Here is an 18500-nt window from a genome sequence, read left to right as displayed (position 1 = left end):
ACTTCTAGATGCCCCAAAGATACAGGGACTTGTGAGCATGCTCTTGTGTCTCCTGTGTCAGTAACGTGCACCGTGTGACTCAAAAGCAAGAGGTTGCTCGTAAAACCATCTGGCATTGGTCAGGCCCTGGAGCTGTGGGAGCTCCAGGATTGTGCAGATGGCCCAGGAGGGAAGGACAGCATGAATTTACTGTCAGTACATGAGTTGCTCAGTGCTGTTCCTTGAGGACCAGATGAAAGTCCCAGGTCTAAGCCAAGGGGTGTAATTGTGAGGGCTCAGTTAATCTCCCTCTGTTGTAGCTGCAGCAGGCAGCTGAGCAGGTATCTTCTTGCCTGGCACGAGGAGCCACGAGCAGGAGCTGTGGGGTGTGCCAGTCAGGTCCCAGTGCCCTCAAGACTTTAATGTTGTCTTTTTGCTTGGTAGGCTTACAGTTGTAGTAGAAGGAGGAAGAGAGGCCAAGTTTCTTCTGCTTTTAGAAGAGTTCATTTGTGATCCAGGTGCTTTTTTCCTTTCACCATGGAGTAAAGGGGGTTTTGTGTTTTTGTTGCTTGCTCCCCGTGCAGAAGCGCAAGAGGAAACGTGTGTTCAACCAGGGTGAGCTGGACGCCTTGGAGTACCACTCAAAGGTGAGTCTGGGCAGAAGGGTGTGCTGCAGGGAGCTCTGCCAGGGGTACCTGTGAGAGCTCATCTGCTGTTCCCTTGTTCCTCTGTGGCTGTGCAGGTGAGGAGGCTCATTCGGGAGGGCACGTCGTGCCTGGTGCAGGCGGGGCTGCGCAGCGGTTTCCTCCAGCGCCCCGCCGAGCAGAGCTGCAGGGGCAGAGTGGCTCCTGGCCACGCTGGCTGCGGCCTGGCTGAGCTGTGTGACATGGCAAAGCAGTTTCCAGCTGTGAGGGACAGCCACTGCCCAGCTGTGCACGTGCTAGATGAGGAGACCTCTGCTCCAGAGCAGGACCTGCTTTCGTGCGTTACAGAAAACTCATCAAGCTGGGCAAAGATTGTTGAGCTGATGGGACAGAAGTACTTGGTGCCACCAAAAAGCAGTTTCCTGCTGTCTGATATTTCATATTTACAGCCCCTGCTGAACTGTGAGTATCTGTAGGCATCAGAATTTATCATTTGTCTCCTGCCTGAGAAGGGGAGCTCATGTCGGGGTGCCTACGGACTCGGTGAACAGCTTTTGGGGCCCAGCATCATGCTGCTGGGAGGTGCTGTTGAAAGCTTTCAGGGCAGTGGTTCTGGCTTCCTGGGAGTAGGTGAGGGTCTTCAGAGGCATCTTGAGTGGCTGAGGCTCACGTCACAGGGGATTCAGGAGCCTGTCTCCAGGAGGCCCCTTTAACACTCTCAGCCAGGACACGAGAGGCCCTGAGCACGTTCTGAGCCACTTGGGATGGGAGCCTTGGCAGTGGCACTGGGACCAGCTGTGATGCTGGGTCCCTGCCCATCAGGATGGGGCTCTGATGTGGATGAGCCCATGGTGCTGGGGTGTTCCCACTGCCTTGGTGTCTGTCCAGATTACACTGTGGGAGAGGGATGAGCTTATGCACCTTGAAGCAAGGGTTCCCTCACACACTGGTCCTCTTCAGCAGCAGGGTCTGTTTAGGTGGACAAAGAGTGATGGTGAAACCAGCCCCAGTGTCCTCCAGAGGAGATGATGCTCTGGGAGGCTGCTGCCCAGGGAAGGGCTGGGGTGTTAGAACAGCTCCTCTGTCAGAGCAAATCAAAAGCCACCCAAGCCAGCATCCCCAGCCTTCATGGGCCATGCAGAGACCTTTCAGCTGGCAGCATCTCAGTCTTCACTCTGCTTGGCCTTTCCTTTAGCTTTCAGTTTGACCTCTGTCATTCCTGTTAGCAGCAGCAGCAAAGGTTCATCAGACAGTCTTCCAGGAAAGATCTTGCCTGCCAGCACGAGCTGGGGATTGCTGCTCTACCCCTAGTCAGGAACTTGGGGCTTGTGAGTTGTGTGTTACAAGGGAGGAAACGTAACTTAGAGTTTCACTGATTTATAATTTGTATTTTTTTTTTCACTAAGAAAACAGTCAAGAGGTGGAGTCTTAGCCAAATAATAATGTTATGTTTGAAGTCCAGAGTTCATCCCATTGCCTGTTTTGAGCTGTATGGAGAAGGCAGATCTGTCCCTGTGCATACAGCAAGTTTGGATGGTCAGAGAGCAGTCCCAGGAACAGTTAATGTCAGTATAGTACCATGACTTTTTTTTGAGTAAGTCTCCTGTCCATTTTATTTCTTCTTCTCCTCTCTTGGCCAGTGAAAGGGAAGGATTTCTGCTGGTCAGCCCACTGTCAGGATGACACCTCCAATGTTAATGAAGGAGTAAGATGTAGAAGGCATATTTAACAGGCAGTACATATGAAGCTGTTGTTCTTATTAGCTATTTAAATAATTAGCATCAAACAAAATGAACATGTGTTCTGTAGGAAAAAATAAAACTAGAGAGTGCTGTTTTTTCCTGGGTGTCTCTGGTATCTTCTGTCCTCCAGCTGAGCAAACCCAGCTTCTCCCATGAGAGCTCTTGCAGGTCTCTTGTCCCTTAGTCTCCACTCCCCAGGCTGGGCAGGCAGTGTCTCCCTTCCCCTCCAGCAGTGCAGGACACAGGTTTCCAGGCTGCTCTGAGCTCTGTGCCCCAGCTGGGCTGCTGGCAGGGCAGGGTGGGCTCTGGCACAGAGGGTGCAGGCTGTCCCTGGGCTGGGAGCCTGAGGGCATCACTTCTGTCTGGAAACCCCGAGAGGGGCTCGTCTGACACGGGCACTCTGCTGTCCCTTCTCTTCCCCGAGTCCCCCAGCTGTTCCAAACTCCTTGGAGGGGTCTGACACACCTCATGTGAACGTCCCTTCCTTGGGTAGTCAGCCTGAAGATGTCTCTGTGTGGTTGAATTCAAACAGGCATGCTGGAAACCTTTCCACTGCTTTAGAGAGGACAGGAGGCAGCCGTGGCTCTGCTGCATAGCTGGCTCTGCAGATGTTCTCTAGGTGGGCAGCTAAACCTTCATCAGCTTTAACTAGCAGCTTTATTTTAAAACTCATTTACTGCCTTTTTTTTGATTCCACTTTCCAGACAAGAAGAAATATGATGTAATTGTGATTGACCCACCCTGGGAGAACAAGTCTGTTAAAAGGAGTAACAGGTACATTTTGCAGTAAAAGCAAACTTTGTTGCCTTGGCTTACAAAGGGTAATAGACTGATGCAGTCCAAGACCCACAACCTACAGAGTCACAGTTACATGCTAGCAGATATTTTGGCACTGTATACCTTCAAGTCTATGAAGTGCCTCAGGGATCTCACAGAAGTGGCTTGGATGCTTTGAGTACAAAGTATGTGCTGAAGGAGATCTCAAATCACCTCACTGCTGAGGGGATGTTAGTCCTTGAGACCTGCAAGGAAAGCCTGGAGTCCACTGGTCTGTGAGGCCCAGATCATGCAGGTGTTCACTGGAAATCAGTGAGGTCACTTCCATGGGCACATGTGTATTTCCAGGACTGAGTCTTGGTTAGAAACTTCAGGGTTTTGTTTCTTCTTCAAACTTGAGCTGCAGTTTGAGCCTCAGTCTGATGAGTACATGAGAGGAAGTGGCAATGCAGCAGTAAAATCCTCAGGTGCAGCAGGAACTCTCTGAGCACTCTGGTTTATGAAGTCATTAACTTACAGTTTTATGGGCTTCCCTTTCCACTGAGTGACATCAGGCTTGTGCCAGTGATTGCCACAGAGCTGTATCCATGTGCCAGAAACAAACTACAGCCTTGCAGCTTTCTGGAATCGTGTGTGCTGTATCCTTGGAAGCTTGTTATGAAGATGCAATTTGAAGATGTGTAGAATGATTAGTAGGTTTTGCTTTGAGAGCCCTACAGAAACTTGCAGAAACTTAGTTGAACTCATTCAGGTGTCTTTCTAACAGTGGAAGTTTCTCAAAGGAGACCTGTAGTTATCCAAGAGCAGGAAGGAGCCAGCAGGAGTGAATTGGCTACCCAGGGGCAGGAGTTGGCCTCACTGCCTTACAAAACAGAGGCTGAAGGTGGAGGAGCTGCCACTGCTGTTAGCTGCCTTGGTGGTGGCCAGTGTTTAAGCCTCTGGCAGGCAGGGTGTGGGCAGTGTTCTGTGCTCACCCTCCTGGCAGACAGCTCAGGAATGTGCAGAGCTGTTCAAGTAACCTGGAGAACTCTTCCCAGGAATGGTGGCTTAAAAACACTGAATGCCTTCTGCAAATAATTGGAGAAGTGATTACTCTTTTATGACCTTTTAACTCACCAGTCAAATTAGTGTTGCCCTTGGGGATGACTCACTTGCCATTTTTGTTCAGAAGAGAGGTTGCTTACTGGGAAAAGTGAATAATGTTTGACCAAAGAGCTGCTCTTCACCAAATAGCTTTCTTCTGGCATAAAGATGGGAGCAATGCATTGCAAATGGTAGTTCAGAAATGAAACGTGGGCTTTTAGAATTCTTCAGGACCACAGCTCATAATACTTTATTTGGAGAGAAGGAGAACTATGTAGTTACAGGTTCTGCTCAGTAGAACTTCAGTGTGTAGGTGGATGAGTCTCTGACTCCGTCAGATGTGGCCACTGGGTGTCAGCCTCGGTCTGTCTCTGACTCGTGCTGCCAGGAGATGGCTCCTGAAGTGCCTCGGCTGCTCGGTTTGTTTTGTTGGCTACATGTTCATGTGCTGTCTCCCTGTGTTGGTGCAGGTACGGGCACTTGCCTGCGTGGCAGGTGAAGCAGGTTCCTGTGCCAGCACTGGCTGCCCCTGGCTGCCTGGTGGCCACCTGGGTGACTAACAGACAGAAGCACTTACGTTTTGTTAAGGATGAGCTTTATCCTCACTGGTCTGTGGAAACACTGGCTGAGTGGCACTGGGTCAAAGTAAGTTCTTCTGTTGGCTTCTTGGAGGCTGGGAGGGCTCATGCTGTGACACTTTATATGCTTGCACACTGTGTATTTACTGCCCTGTGCTAGTGTGTTTGAGAGGTGTGGTATCATCACGATCTTCCTTTTTATCAAACAAAATGCCTCAGAAAAATGGGCTATGAAAATCTTCCCCTGTGTGTTTTTAACTCTTCTGTATCAGATTACCAGAGCTGGAGAATTTGTGTTTCCTTTGGATTCTTTGCACAAAAAGCCTTATGAAGTTCTTGTGCTGGGGAGAGTTCAAGGAGATGTGAAGGAAGCTGTAAGGTATGCCAGGCTATTTGTGGTCAGTGTCTTTTCTGAGGCTGCTGGGGTTCTCTTTGTACATATCACTTGCTCCCAGTACAACACAATGTCCCAAAATGGTCTCTTGGCGTCATCTTTTGGCTGATAATGGACCTAAAAATACCCGTGTTGGCTTTGGGGTGAGGGAGTGCTGCAGTGAGGTGGAAGGGTGGGAGCCTTGGGCTGTTCCCCTGTCTGCCTGTGCTGGCACCTGGCTCAGGTGAAGGCCCTGTGGACAGGGCTCCCTTTGCTGACAGGTCCTTTAGGGCCCCAGTCCTGGGCACATGCCCATGCCATCTCGGGTGTGCTGGTGTTTCTCCACACGTGAGAACAACCTGCAGGGCTGCATTTTGTCCTCCATGGCTTTGGATGGCTGTTGGTAGCAACATCTAAAGCCTCAGTGATTTAATAAACTCCCTGTTAGATGTTATGGCTGAGCAACATTTGGCATCCCTTAGACTTCCCTCAGGTTTGACTGTGAGTGAAAATTGCTTTAGCTCCCCTCTGGAGTGGCTCCTGGGAGCTGCAGTGTCACGTTTGCTGGTGTTCATCCTCACACTTCTCTCCTCATTCTGATTTGTCTGACAGGAAATCTGAGGATGCAGTTCCAATTCCAGAACACCAGCTCATTGTCAGTGTGCCCTGCAGCCTGCACTCACACAAACCTCCTCTTGCAGGTATGTTGTGTTTTGTTGGGTGTTTCTGTAGGGTGTTGGATTTGGGTGTCTGAGGTGTACCTGGAAGGAGGTACCTGTGTGCAGGGAGTGCCTCAGTTTCCCAGGAGTCAAGCAGCTCTGCTCCACAGGACTTGTGGTTCCTCAACATTACTGAAAATGTCATCAGGCACCTTGGTCTCTCCAAATGAAAAGCAGAACTTCAAGAGTTGTTGTTGTCTGTATGTTTTGTGTAGACATGCAAAAAAATCCCAAAACCCAAAGGTTGCATTTCTTAAATTTATTTTTAAATGCTGTAGGAAGAGTTTGCAGATCCTGCGTGGATGAAGTTGTGCCAGGTGACCAAAAGTACCTGGAGGGGAGGCCAGGAACTCTGGGCAGATATAAAACAGGCCATCTCTAGCCTTAGTTAATAGATGCAGAAACATCTTTACTCTGTCATGCTGACAGAAATGTCTGTACTTCTGCAGGAGTTGCATAGACACCTGCAGTTGTGCCTCTAAATCTTAAAAACTTAATTATTTTTAAACTGTTAACAACAGGCAACAAATAAGGCATGCCCTGCTTAGTTCTGGGGAGCTGTGTTTAATTTGCTGCAGTTGCTGCAGTAACTCCAGCCAGTTAGCACGGGCATGAATTCAACTGTTCCAAAGGCTCTGAGGACCTCCATGTGGTGTGCTACCTTCTGCACGTTGTTCTGGAGCACTCCCATCTCAACAGAGAAGAGAAATCAATAGGAAGTTGTGCTGCTTCCATCATTCCAGCACCTGAGTGCCCTGCAAAGCTGCAGTCAGGGAGATATGTCATACCTCTCACAAAATGGCTTTGTGCTCCCCCAGGGGAAGGCTCGTGATGGATGTGAGGATGTTCCAGGTCCACACGTGGTGCTGTGTAATCTCAGCAGAAGGGGCTGGGGGAGGAAACGTGTGGCCCTGCTGGGGAGGGGAGGGGAGGAGGGGGAGGCATCACTGCCTGCCTCACTAACAGGCTGCCCTGCCTCTGCTCCTGGGGCACAGGCCAGTGTCAGCCAGGGAGTGATCTGGGCAGCTCTGACACGTGCAGGGAGACTCTCAGATCTGGATTTATTAACATACCTACCTGTACCTGTTCAAAAACTAGTAGAAGACACATAGTTTGGTTAGCTAAAAACAAAGGCAACTTGAGGAGTTCTTTTGGCAGTTCTGCAGCCCCACTGTCAGGATCTGGGGCTAGAGCAGGAAGTACCTGTGCTGATCTGGGTTAGTGAGTGGCAGGGTTCATGGCAGGGATTTGTGAGGCAGCCACCAGGGCTCTCTCCAGAAAACCAGCACCAGGCAGCACGTGCAGGCACAAACAGGGAACCTGTGGGGCATCCAGGGGTGCAAACCAGCAGGTGTGGGTAGTGTAGAGAGCTCTGGTGCCAGAATGGTCCTGGGAACAAGTCTGTTGTAGGGAGAACCTAGAAGGCCTAGAGGGGACTCCTTTACTCACTGGTGACCCTGGATGGGTTTGAAAGAGTCTGTGCTGATTTGTGCATTTCTTGAGACTTCATGTGGATGCTGGGATTTGATACCACTGTGCAGCATTGATGCTTCTATGTGAAAAAAGAATTTGCTGTTGAACAGTATCAGTGACTTGTGAAGCTTTTATAAAAATCCACCTATATCCTGCAGTTCTGGCAGCTCCATGCAGAATGTGGCCATGGAATGAAAAAGGTAGAGCATTAAGGCAAAAGGGGATTGCTGAGGCTTTGGCTCCAGGGGTGTGAAAGGGCATTGCTTTCCTGTGGGGACAGAGTTCTCAAGTGGTCAGCAGAGAGCAGCTGGGCTCTGCCCTGGAGTGGTTCAGGAGGGGCTGGAGCAGAAGCAGGGGTTTGGCAGTGGGGGAGAGGGGTGCTCTGTGAGTCACACACATTCCTTATGCTTTGTGTAAGTGGTAACAAAGCCAAAATATTACTATTTACTGATGCTCTCTGGCACTGTATTTCTTATTATTGCTATAAAATTGTGTGGTGGTACATATGTAGCCACTTCATGACTGATTATAGCAGTTTATCTCTCTGGGGGAAGACAAAGATGTAAATTAAAGTAAGCCATCAAAAAGAGATGTTTAGGTTTCTACAGGGCATTTAACCATGAAATTGGGACTGCAGGGGCTTGGGGTGATGCATGTGCTGTGTTCAGTGCTTAAAACTTTAATATGTCATTGGAAATGTACTTAAGCTTCTTTATGCAAATCTGTTAAAATGAAGTTTTATTACTCCAGGTTTTGGTTCAAATAACAGCAGGTTTTCTCCCTGATTCAGTTCAGTGTTGCTCTCAGACACAGGAGGTGTTCTGCTGCACAGGCCACGTGGAGTAGTGCAGAACTTCAGGCACCTTTTTTCCTTTCCTGTTCTGTGGATTCTTGTTATGGCCATTTCTCCTCCAGCTTTTAGGTGTGAGTGTTTATTGTCAGGAAATAGTGCTGTTGTGTGGGGTGTGCCCCAAGCCCCAGGCCTTTGGGATTCATTCTTGGCTGTGCTGTAGCTGCTCTGCACCTCTCCAGCAGGCCTTGGGAGCCCCTCTGCTGGTACCAGCCCTGCCTTGCTGGGCTGTGTTAAAAGGTGTCCTGGGAAGTCAAAAGTCAATGCCTCTTGTTTCCTCCTGTGCCCTGTGAGCCCTTGCTGCCAGAGGCTCATCCATGGTGCATCAGCTGCTGTGTGTGACTGGGAGCTGCAGAAGGCTGTGGAGCTGTGCTGCACAGCTCTGTGCTGAGTTTGGGGTGCTCTTCCAGTCCCACTCTGTACAGGGATTAGCCAGACTTGGGCAGTGAGGACCCCTCTGCCTTGCAGACCCTGCTGAGGGGTCACTGCCTGGTGAGCTCAGTGGTGTGCATTGTGCTCCCCAGGTCAGGGGCAGCAGCCAGCAGTTGCTCTCACTTGGTGTCTCCAGTTTGCCATGCAGAACTTGCTGTTCAGGCAGTGGAAGCTCAGCAGACAAGGGGAAACTGTTGCCTGTTTAAAAAATGATTCATTCTGTTGCTTATTTAAACATCCACAGTCTGTGCCTGGGATGAAGATCAGAGGTATGGCAGGTCCTGCTGAGCTGTCCCTCAGAAGGAGCCTGGTCTCCTGGAGGAGCAGCATTGTCAGCCAGCCAGCTTTGTGTGAGCCCTGTGTCCTCGGGCCTCAGATGCCCAGGTAGAGGTGCCTGAGCTGCTGTCATCGAGTTTATGGCACCTGCAAGTGATAAAGAATAATCTGTGTATCAGCTATTTAAGCTCTTTATTGTCAGTGGTGTCTGTTAGTGAGTAGAAATAATTGTGTGTTAGGTTTGGGGTTTTTTGTTAAATCTATTCCTATGGTAGAAAACCTTAATATTTAATCTTTCTACTGCTGTAGATCCTCTAACCTGGAGGGGAAACCCCCAGCATTTTCTGAAGGACTGCAGGGCAGGTCAGTGTGTGTTAAGGTAGCCTCCTGGTGATGTAAAAGCCTAACCAAGAAGTTCTAACTTGTGACTTGAGCACTGACTTTTCTTACTGTAAGGAAACCAGCGTAATGAGATTTTTGTGCCAGCCAAATGCAGCCACATTATTGCCCTCTTGATATGGTAATTTCCATTGCAGAGCAGGTTACTGCCTGATGTGATTATGTAAATAGTTGTACAACCTAGCAGTGAAAAATCACACTGTAATGTGATCATGAATTATGTGTCACCTGTCTCCATTTTTTAAAAACACCTCTGGCTTTAAAATAAAGACCCTCTCTCTGGCAGCAGGAGAGGGGGAGATTCCTGGGACTGCCTTTTAAAATTCTGTAACCAAGTGGATCTAAAGACTGGCACAGGCTGCCTGCTTCTGCTGAACTGACCCTTTCTTTGGCTGCCTCTCTCTGGCTTTCTGGCCAGCCAATCTTTGAGATGGGTTGAGTCTCCTAAGTGGACTTTTAAAGTTTGTTGTCTTAGGGGTAGAAGTTTTTGGTGCTTGGTAAAACTGCTTTTGATTACTGGACTTAGTGCTGGGATGATATTTTTAGTCTGTACATTTTAAGAACAAATGTCAACATTACTAATGTGCTCTTATTGAAATTTTGTCACCTGAGTAATGGCTTCCTCTACTTAGCAGCCTATATAAAGCATAAAATGATTCTGTTTTCTTTTTACATGGGAGAGGGGAGGTCATATGAAGCCTGACTCTGCAGTAAGTTCTGCCTGATCTTATGCTTGTTAGGATAAAAAGCCCACTACCCTTCAGACACCAGGATCTGCTCACAGTGCTCACTGAAAGCAGTGCCAGAGAGGTGTCCCTGGACCCTGCTCCCCAGGCTGAACAACCCCAGCCCCCACAGGAGAGCTGCTCCAGCCCTCAGGGCAGCTCGGCAGCAAACTGTGCACAAGAAATCCTTAAGTAAATAGAGCATGGGAAAAGAACAATAAATTTTACTGCATTTTTATTTAATGTGTTAGGCTTGCAAAATGGTGTAAAAGCAGCTACTCAGAAGTGGTGTCTAATTAGCTGAACTCCCATGGTACCAGCAGTGTTCACTGCAGCACGTTTCCTGTCAGAATGTACCATTTTCCTCCAAACCTCTCAGACTCTTCTCTGCAAATGTTAGATTTCTTTAAACATTTTGGCTTGCCTCTAAAAGGAGCAGGGTTTCAGAATGAGAATCCTGCTGGTAGCAGTATTTTTTAGATTAAAAACTGCCTTGATGATAACCCAGCTGAGACATTCCTTTGACATTTGTTAAAGATTGAGGGAAGGAGAAGAAGAGAAAGAGAATTTTTATGGCATGCCAAAAGATGAAGTCTGGAAACGCCAACTACAAAATAGGTACCAGAAGGTTTTGAAGGGTTTGAAGCTTTGGAAGAGGTGGTGGTGCAGGTGGGGGATGTGTCTGGGGTTGGGTGGTGCTCACTGGCAGGTGAGGTGGGTGCTCATCTCTCTGCAAGGGGAGCAGCCCATGAGAAGATGAGCTGGGGGCTCACACAGGGGGCTCTGGCTGCCAAACCTGGTGCAAGGAGTCACAACTTGGGAACAGTGTTGGATCCATAAGCTGCACTTTTAAACTGCAGAAATTCAGAGACTGCTGGGAGGTCTGATCAAAACCCACCAAGGCACCTTTGGAAAGGGAAATGGTTTCACAGGGTTGTTTTTTGTCCTTGGTAATGAAAATAAAAACTGAATTTTTAGTAGAGATTTATCTGCCAGTCATTCTGCTCCCTTTGTTTTGGGCACTCCTTAAACCTTTGCTTTTCTCATGCATAGTTTTCTATGGAGTAACTTGGTAGCTGTTCCCTGAAGGTTGGTTGAGAGTTTTTGACCCAGCCACAGCCTGGGTGGCTCTGCATGAGGGGCTGCAGGTTTGACCCTCAGCTGTTTGCACCAACTCTCTCAGGTGGAACACAAGATCTGTGTCTCCTGCTCCAGATTCCCAGTCATAATCAGTGACACAACTGGTGTTAATGGTGCATCTTGTATTTGGAATTGAGCAGTAAAAATGCCCAACTGTAGATGAAATTTGAGAGTTATGTCACTGAATGAAGGAACACAGTTGTACAAATGCTGCTTCAGTTGCCAGGTTGGTACTGGGGAAAAAGAATTCCTTACATGTGTGTAGCCCTTTTGGTGCTATGCTTAGTTAACTGGTGTTACTTATTTTGTCTTTTAACAGTTGTCATCAAACAAAATGCTTTTACCCCCTTAAGTTGTGGAGGAAGAGAGTGTGATCTTAATTAAGGAGAGGATTTATTTAAGTGTTGCCCCTGTGTTAGGAGAGCTAAGTGAGTCTTTAGGAGGTGTTTGGTTGATATTAGTGAAAAATTCAGAACTCATCTGTGTAGAGGCTGAAGTAAATCCTCTTTTCCTCTCTCTAAATGAAAACCAATAAATCAAGGCTATTGAAGGCCTTGACAGTATTGTTCAGAATCTCAAGGGCACTTACTTAAAATGACTTTCTCACTATAAATAGTCCAGCTGTTTGATGAAACCCCTGAAATTAATTTGCTGTCTCTCCCTTTTTTTAATGAAACTTTCAGGTTCCCATCCACTGGCAGCAGAGGAGGGTTGGTTTGTCTGCTGTTGCTGTTTGTACCTTTGTCACTGGTGTTCTCTTTCTCCCCTGGCACAGCAGTCCTGGCAGAGTTTATCCAGCCAGATGCAGAGTGCTTGGAGCTGTTTGCTCGCAACCTACAGCCTGGCTGGACCAGCTGGGGCAACGAGGTCCTGAAGTTTCAGCACATGGACTATTTCACTCTGCTGCAGGAGGAAAGCTGAGCTGGGTCTTGTGGCTTCCTGCTGCAGTTCTGCTCTGCTTGATGTGTCTCCATCTGCACAAGCTGGACCTTCCCCTGGGTGATCGTGGGATGTCTAGATGCTGATGTGAGAGTGGAACCCACCCCTGTGTCTTTCAGAGCTCAAAGAAAAAGGTATTTTGAAGTATTCCCACTGCAGCTGTCAGACCTGAGCATTGCCAGTGCTGCAGCTCGAGGTGCATGGCTTTCCAGGAATGACAAAGGATTCTTCTTAGAGAGTGGTGATGGAAGAAAACAGTCCTGAATTACATATTTTTCCTTAAAGAAGATTGGATTTTGCAAAACACTGGATTTTGCACTAAAATAATGCTGGAGGCAGTGCATCCTCCTACGTGTCTGTCTACCTCACAGGAAGTAAAAGGAGCAGTGCTTGTGTTGACTGGTTGGTGAAATGGGGCCTGACCAGGCTCTGTGTGGAGTTACACCTGGGACAGGCTCAGCAGTTCCAGCCTCCTCTGTGTGGGGTCAGTTCTGTGAACAAGCCATGAGTGAGCGTGCTCAGCACCTTGCAGGTGCTGCACAGGGAGGTGCTAGGTTTAACAGGTTATAAGGATTTTAACAGTTCTCTTTCCTCATGTCCTTGGAACATGAGAAGCCACAGCAGTGAGCTGGTTTTCAGCTAGCATAAAAATGTTCTGGCTTTTTTTTTTCCCTTTAAGAATTGTACACTTTGCTGCCCTTATATTTGCTTTGAAAAACTGAAAAAAAAGGAGACTTAATGAAGCTTCTGCCACTTCCTCATCTGCAGCAGCAGATGCAGAGCTGCTGGACAAGCCAATTTTCCTGGTGGGGAGCTCCTGAGCCCTGGCTGTCCACAGTCAGGAACGTACCATGTTGTATTCCTCCTTTACATCCATTTCCCCTCTGCTGAGCTGGCAGGTTTTTAAATTTAACTTTAAATGTTAACAGGTTATTTTTTAATGATTTTTGTAATAAAAATAAGAACTAAAACTTGTCAGTGTCTTATTTGCAGACTTGGTTTCTGTTTTACTGTTCAACTTCGTGGTTTGCCTGTTGGAGCAGTGGAATTCAGAACACAAGGAAAAAGGTGTTTGGGTTTTTTTCTCCTCTTCTAACAGTTAAACATATACTCAAAGTAAGTAAATAATATAACAGTGAAAGTAGTTAACAGACAAAACACTAAATAAAATCACACAGCAAGAAGTCAGTGACTAAAATAAATAAATAAAAATCAGTGATGTGTGGAGCCAGCTAATATAAAAGGGCAATTCCAGTTCCAGATTCCTTTTATAAAAGAGTAATATTGTCAACATCAATTGCTCTGTTACTTTTGGGGAGGAAGGATCCCCTCTGTCGTGTCAAGCCTTGTATGGAAAAGAAGACCTGCTCTGAAGAGCCTGCACACCTGGGGAGAAATGAAAGCACATGGGAGAAGACAAGGCTGCAGGAGTGTGGGGTCTGACGAGACCTTGGGTGAATGTGGTGAGCAGCAGCCCAGGTGTTCTGCACATCTGCAGCGTTCCTGAGGAGTGATGGGGTTTCCCTCCATTTTTACAGAGATTTTCTGCTTTGGTGTGGTAAAAATCAGATATTCAAAGGGAAAATAGGTGAAGTGTGTATTTTAGTAACAGCACTGACAAAAGAGAAGTTTTTTTTTTTTTCAAGTTTTTGTGGCAGTTTGGTGAAGTGAGAACTGCTGAAGAATTTTCAGAAGGCATTTGAGTTGGAGCATCTGCTGTCATTTTAGCAGGACAACGATAAAATTCTTCAGCTAGGTGTTCACTATTTAAGGCCTTCTGAAATTGTCTCACTGCAAAAAAACCTCAGTTCGTAAAGCAGTGAGAAGTAATTTTAAGCTGCCTCTATATGTAGAGTACATCAAGTGTCATAATCAAACTTACTTTTATGAAGCTTCAGGTTTGAGTATGATTTTGAAATGTCAAATTAGCATATGACCTTTACTTGTATTTTTAAACTTCTATAAAGTGAAAAGAATTACACCAGTAAGATGTTTTTGGAGTAGTGGTGGTGAGGCACGAACTCCTGTGGAAAGGGGGAAGTTTCTGTGAGGTTAAGCACTAAAGCAGTGAAGTGAGTGAGCATCTCTCACCTGCTGTGGGACCCGGCTCGGGGCGGTGGCAGCAGCAGCCAAGACTTTGAAAATCGATCTCCAAATGCCACAAACAGCAGTGAAGTTACAGGAGGGGGAGGCTGCAGTGCCTTGAGATTCCTGTCCCTGAGCCCCAGCGTGCCCTTGGAGACCTGGCTGCTGCCTGCTGGGGTTGGGCCTGGCAGGGAGGGGATGGAAGGTGGGGAGAGAAGAGCCAGGGTGTGTGCAAGCTGCTGAAAGGAGTCCTGTGGCTCAAGTGGGAGGTGTTGTCATAGAGCCATAGAATGTTTGGGTGGGAAGGGACCTTTCACTGTCATTGAGTCCAACCCCTGCAGGGAGCAGGGACATCCCCAGCTAGAGCAGGGTGCTCAGAGTTGTGTCCAACCTCCCCTGGGATGGTTCCAGGGATGGGGCAGTGACCACCTCTCTGGGCAGCCTGGGGCAGGGGTCACCACCCTCAGTGTCAAACATTTCTTCCTTCTCTCTGGTCTAAATCTCCCTCTTTCAGTTTAAACCATCCCCCTTGTCCTGTCCCAGAGTAAGCTCCATGTCGTATCTGCTTTCTGTGCAGAACATGGACAGGAGCTGCAGTTTCACAGAGCTAATGTCTAAATAATATCTCTGAGGTCCAGCTGTGTGCCCTGGATACACCCTGGCTCCACAGGAAGGACTCCCAGGATCAGGAGCCCCACCAGGCTTTGGTCAGGGCTGGTGTGGGTAGAAGAGGTGCAAGCTGTGACCTGGTGTGAGGCAGGGGCTCTGCTGGCACAGGAGATGTCATGAGATCCCTCCCCCAAATCACCAGGTATCTGTCACTAGTGGTGGTACCTGAATGCTGGCATTACGTCAGGAATAGAGGGAAGTTAGGAAAAGAGCCAGGAAGAGAAGCTGGTAGGTGTAGAGAAGCTGCTACCCCTGCACAGAGGCACGACCTTTCCCTTGTCAGGGGCCTGTCTGGCGTCGGGCCAGGATCTGCTTTGTGCCACTGACAAAGTTTGAGCCTGCAGCTGTTAAACAGTTAAAAATCACTGATAAAAATGCCCTTCCCCTGGCCAGCATCGCCCATGGACAGGGCACACTGCTGGCCACGGGGCAGGTGTGGGCAGCACAAAGCCTGAACTGCTCCTCTCACCTCTCTTGTCCCTGTCATATTGTCCTTTTCCAAAAACAATCTTCCTTAAAGAAGGATCCAGGTAAACAATTATGTTATTCATCAGATTGCAGGATGGGAGTTGAAAAGACAAAACCATCATTTTCTCGTGCCCCTAAAAGAGGCAGAGTTCTTTTTTTAGAAGCTAGAAATTGAAAGAATTGCTGGTAATGTAATAGGCTGAAAATACCATCAGCACAGGTCCTGGGTTTCCAGGGTCATTAACAGATCTGTAGCTCAATTTTACTGTTCTGTTTGATAGTATTAACTTGTAAAAGTTGAACACTTAATTCAGGAGACAGATTATTGAAAATATTTTTATGACACCGTTGCTGCCCTCAGACTGTTCAGGGGGTGGTTTTAGCTGGGTGACCTTTACCTCCTTCCCCTGTGCACCCAGAAGCTGGGCTGGGTTCAGAGAGGAGGTTTGTGTCCTCCTCCGAGGTTCACGGTGCATCTGTTGGTTCAGATAACTTCAAAGAGGCACTTCTGACAAAAATTACATCTCCCCACATCAAAGTGACCCAGCCAAAACTTCCATCTAAAATTTTATGAGGCTATAGCCTAACTCATTATTAGACACCAAGAGGGTTTAGATTACAAAGAGCTATTTCTGACAAACTGGGGCACACACAGAGTTACAGGGATTTCTCATCTCCAATAAGGTCAAGGAAGTGCAGAATGTAAGAGGAATCAAAACATTTTTACAATTTTTACTGTGTGATGCAGCTCACACATATATATATAGTTTTTTTTTGGTCCTGTGATGTCCAAGGTTAATTGTGATAACCTTCAAAGTAAGAGATGCAGCAGGAATCAGCAATGTTAATGCTCCTCCTCACGTTATAGGGGGAAAGGTTCTGTTTGCCTAGTGCTGAAAAGCCTCATTTACAGACTGGGAACTGTCTTGCCCAACAATTTCATTTTGTTGATGCAGTCATGGTTTTGTGTAGCCACGTACATAATGACTTGCAGGTCTGTAAGAGGGATTGTATTATTCCATAACAAAGTTACTGAGGTTTTGGTATTGTACTAAGACTGCTTTTACATATGATTTTCATGAGAATGCTCTTTAAAGGGAATTATTTACCCATTATCACACTGCTCTGTCTTAGACCTCCAAGGCCCAGGTCTCCTGCTCGCTCTCTGCTGGGGACAGCTGGCACTTTTACCCCAGATCAGGCTGAACAGACTCTTCAGTCAGTGGCTCCTCTATTCTTGTCCCCTGCACACACACGGGAGAGGGGAAGCACAATAAGGAAAGTGATTATCTGCCATTGCCACACCTTTGTTTACAGCAGGATTTGATTATTGTCTGGAATGGTGTGTGCCAAAGAAGATATCCCACAGCTTCAGAGAGGAGTGGTGGGCACTGAAGAGAGGCCACAGTGGGGCTGGTTCTCCCCAGGGGCTGTGCTTCCCTGGGGCTGGCTGGTCCCCCCGTGGTGGCAAGTACTCTGCTGGGACAGGTTGTGTCAGTAACTGGGCACTCACTTAAAACCAGAACCTCACCTCTGAGCTTTCAGTTCTCAGCCATGAATCTCTGCCAGCAGTCTGAAGGGCTCTCTGAGTTTCCCAGATCTGATCATTGTGCAATGTCCCTTTGGTGATGGCAGCAGCAAGAGCAAGCGACAGTAACCCCAAGGGCACTGGTGGAGGTCAGGCTCCCCCCGCACCCCCCGGCGTGACTGCTGCCATCCCCACCAGCTGGAACTGCCCAGCCAGTCAGGAAATGCTCACCCAGGGCAGAGGTAACAGTTCCCATTTAAACCTTGGTGCTAGGTACTTAGTCTGAGACCAGCTGGGACACTTGAGTATTTCCTGCTTTGATGAACCAGATGATGGGATAATCTAATCAGTCTCCTCATGAGAAGCAGCCAGAAGTACGATAGCTTGCCTAGTTAAGAATCACTGAAATGGCAAGATGGTGAAATCTGTCAGGGCATCTGTAACGTGGATGTTTTGTAGGAAAAACTGGAAGCTTCCTACAGATCTGATTACCGAGGGTGACTTCCCTTCCCTGGCAGCAGCAGGGGGTTAGCAAGCAGCCCCCACCCGTGGGCACGCCCGGTGTGTTTGTGAGGAGGGAGCGTGGGTAAGGCTGGCACACGCAGGTATCAGTTTTCTTTCTCCCACTGGGGACTGTAGGGAACGACTTCATTTTTGCCAGCCCTTTCCTCCTGCTCGCCGCCCTGCAGAGCAGCTCCTGGAGGAGCCCGTGGCAGTGCCCGGCTGGCCTGAGCTCGGGGAGTTTCGCTGCAGCGGGTGAAATTGTGCTGGTTTACAGGAGGGGAGATGCAGCCCTCTGCCTGACAGCTCCTGGTGTCCACTCTCCCCATCCCTGACGGGCCCTTCTGTGGGTTTCTCAGCTTGTTCGGGCTGTAGAAAACAACAGACAGCTCCCTGTAAGGCGGGCGTAGTATTTTCTAAACCATCTGTGACTGTTTTTTGACTCATCTTTTCCATGTGACCCCAGCCTTTTTACTCAGAGCATCAGAAGTAGCTCCTTCCATGTCTTGCAGGGGCATCAAACCAGAGCATAATTAGAAGCTGCATGTGTTTGCACTTGGTCCTTTGCCCGAGCTGCTGCAGGCACTGGAGGGCGTTTGCAGGTCCTGTCCTGTGCACGCTGCAGCCTCCTGTTGTGATCTGCACCCATGTCCCACCTCCTGCAGGGCTGCTTGTGCTGTCTGCACATTTTTAACATCTTGGTATCTTCTATTGAAAAATGTGCAAGAATGTCTTCCCCAAAACCTGTGCCAGGCTGCCCAGGGCAGTGGTGGAGTCCCCACCCCTGGAGGGGTTTCCAAGCTGTGGAGATGTGGGGTGAGGGACACGGGGCAGTGGGGACCTGGCAGGGCTGGGGGTTGGTTGCACTTGATCTTAAAGTTCTGTTCCAGCCTAAATGATTTTATGATTCTGTAATTTTTGGGTGGTCAGTCTCTCCTTGATGTTGGCAGTTGTCACTGCTGTTTCTTGCCTTCTAACACTGCTCCTGGCAGTGAATCTGCCAGGAGCCCTGAGCCATGCCAGGCTGGGGCTCCGCGCCCCCTCCGGGAGGTGGGTTTGCAGAGCTGGGCCCTGCCCTTGGGGAGCACCCTGCACCCCACTGCGGGGCTGCTGGGGACGG

At 48.3% G+C, this 18500-nt stretch overlaps 1 protein-coding gene across 1 annotated transcript; it reads left to right on the top strand.

Moving 5' to 3' along the window:
• Positions 1–563: 563 nt before the first annotated feature.
• Positions 564–12111, top strand: METTL4 (methyltransferase like 4; the record flags this gene model as incomplete). Its single annotated transcript, XM_008940432.1, has 7 exons — positions 564–626; positions 722–1085; positions 3070–3139; positions 4696–4870; positions 5076–5182; positions 5789–5877; positions 11966–12111. Coding segments are annotated over 7 exons (1014 nt in total), but the record flags the coding sequence as incomplete, so codon positions are not given.
• Positions 12112–18500: the final 6389 nt, after the last annotated feature.

The sequence above is a fragment of the Merops nubicus genome, unplaced genomic scaffold (genome assembly GCF_000691845.1).
Source record: "Merops nubicus isolate BGI_N331 unplaced genomic scaffold, ASM69184v1 scaffold9995, whole genome shotgun sequence".
In the NCBI taxonomy this organism is placed as follows: domain Eukaryota; kingdom Metazoa; phylum Chordata; class Aves; order Coraciiformes; family Meropidae; genus Merops; species Merops nubicus.
Note: the sequence above shows the minus strand (reverse complement) of the source record. Positions and strands in the feature narration are given on the sequence as shown.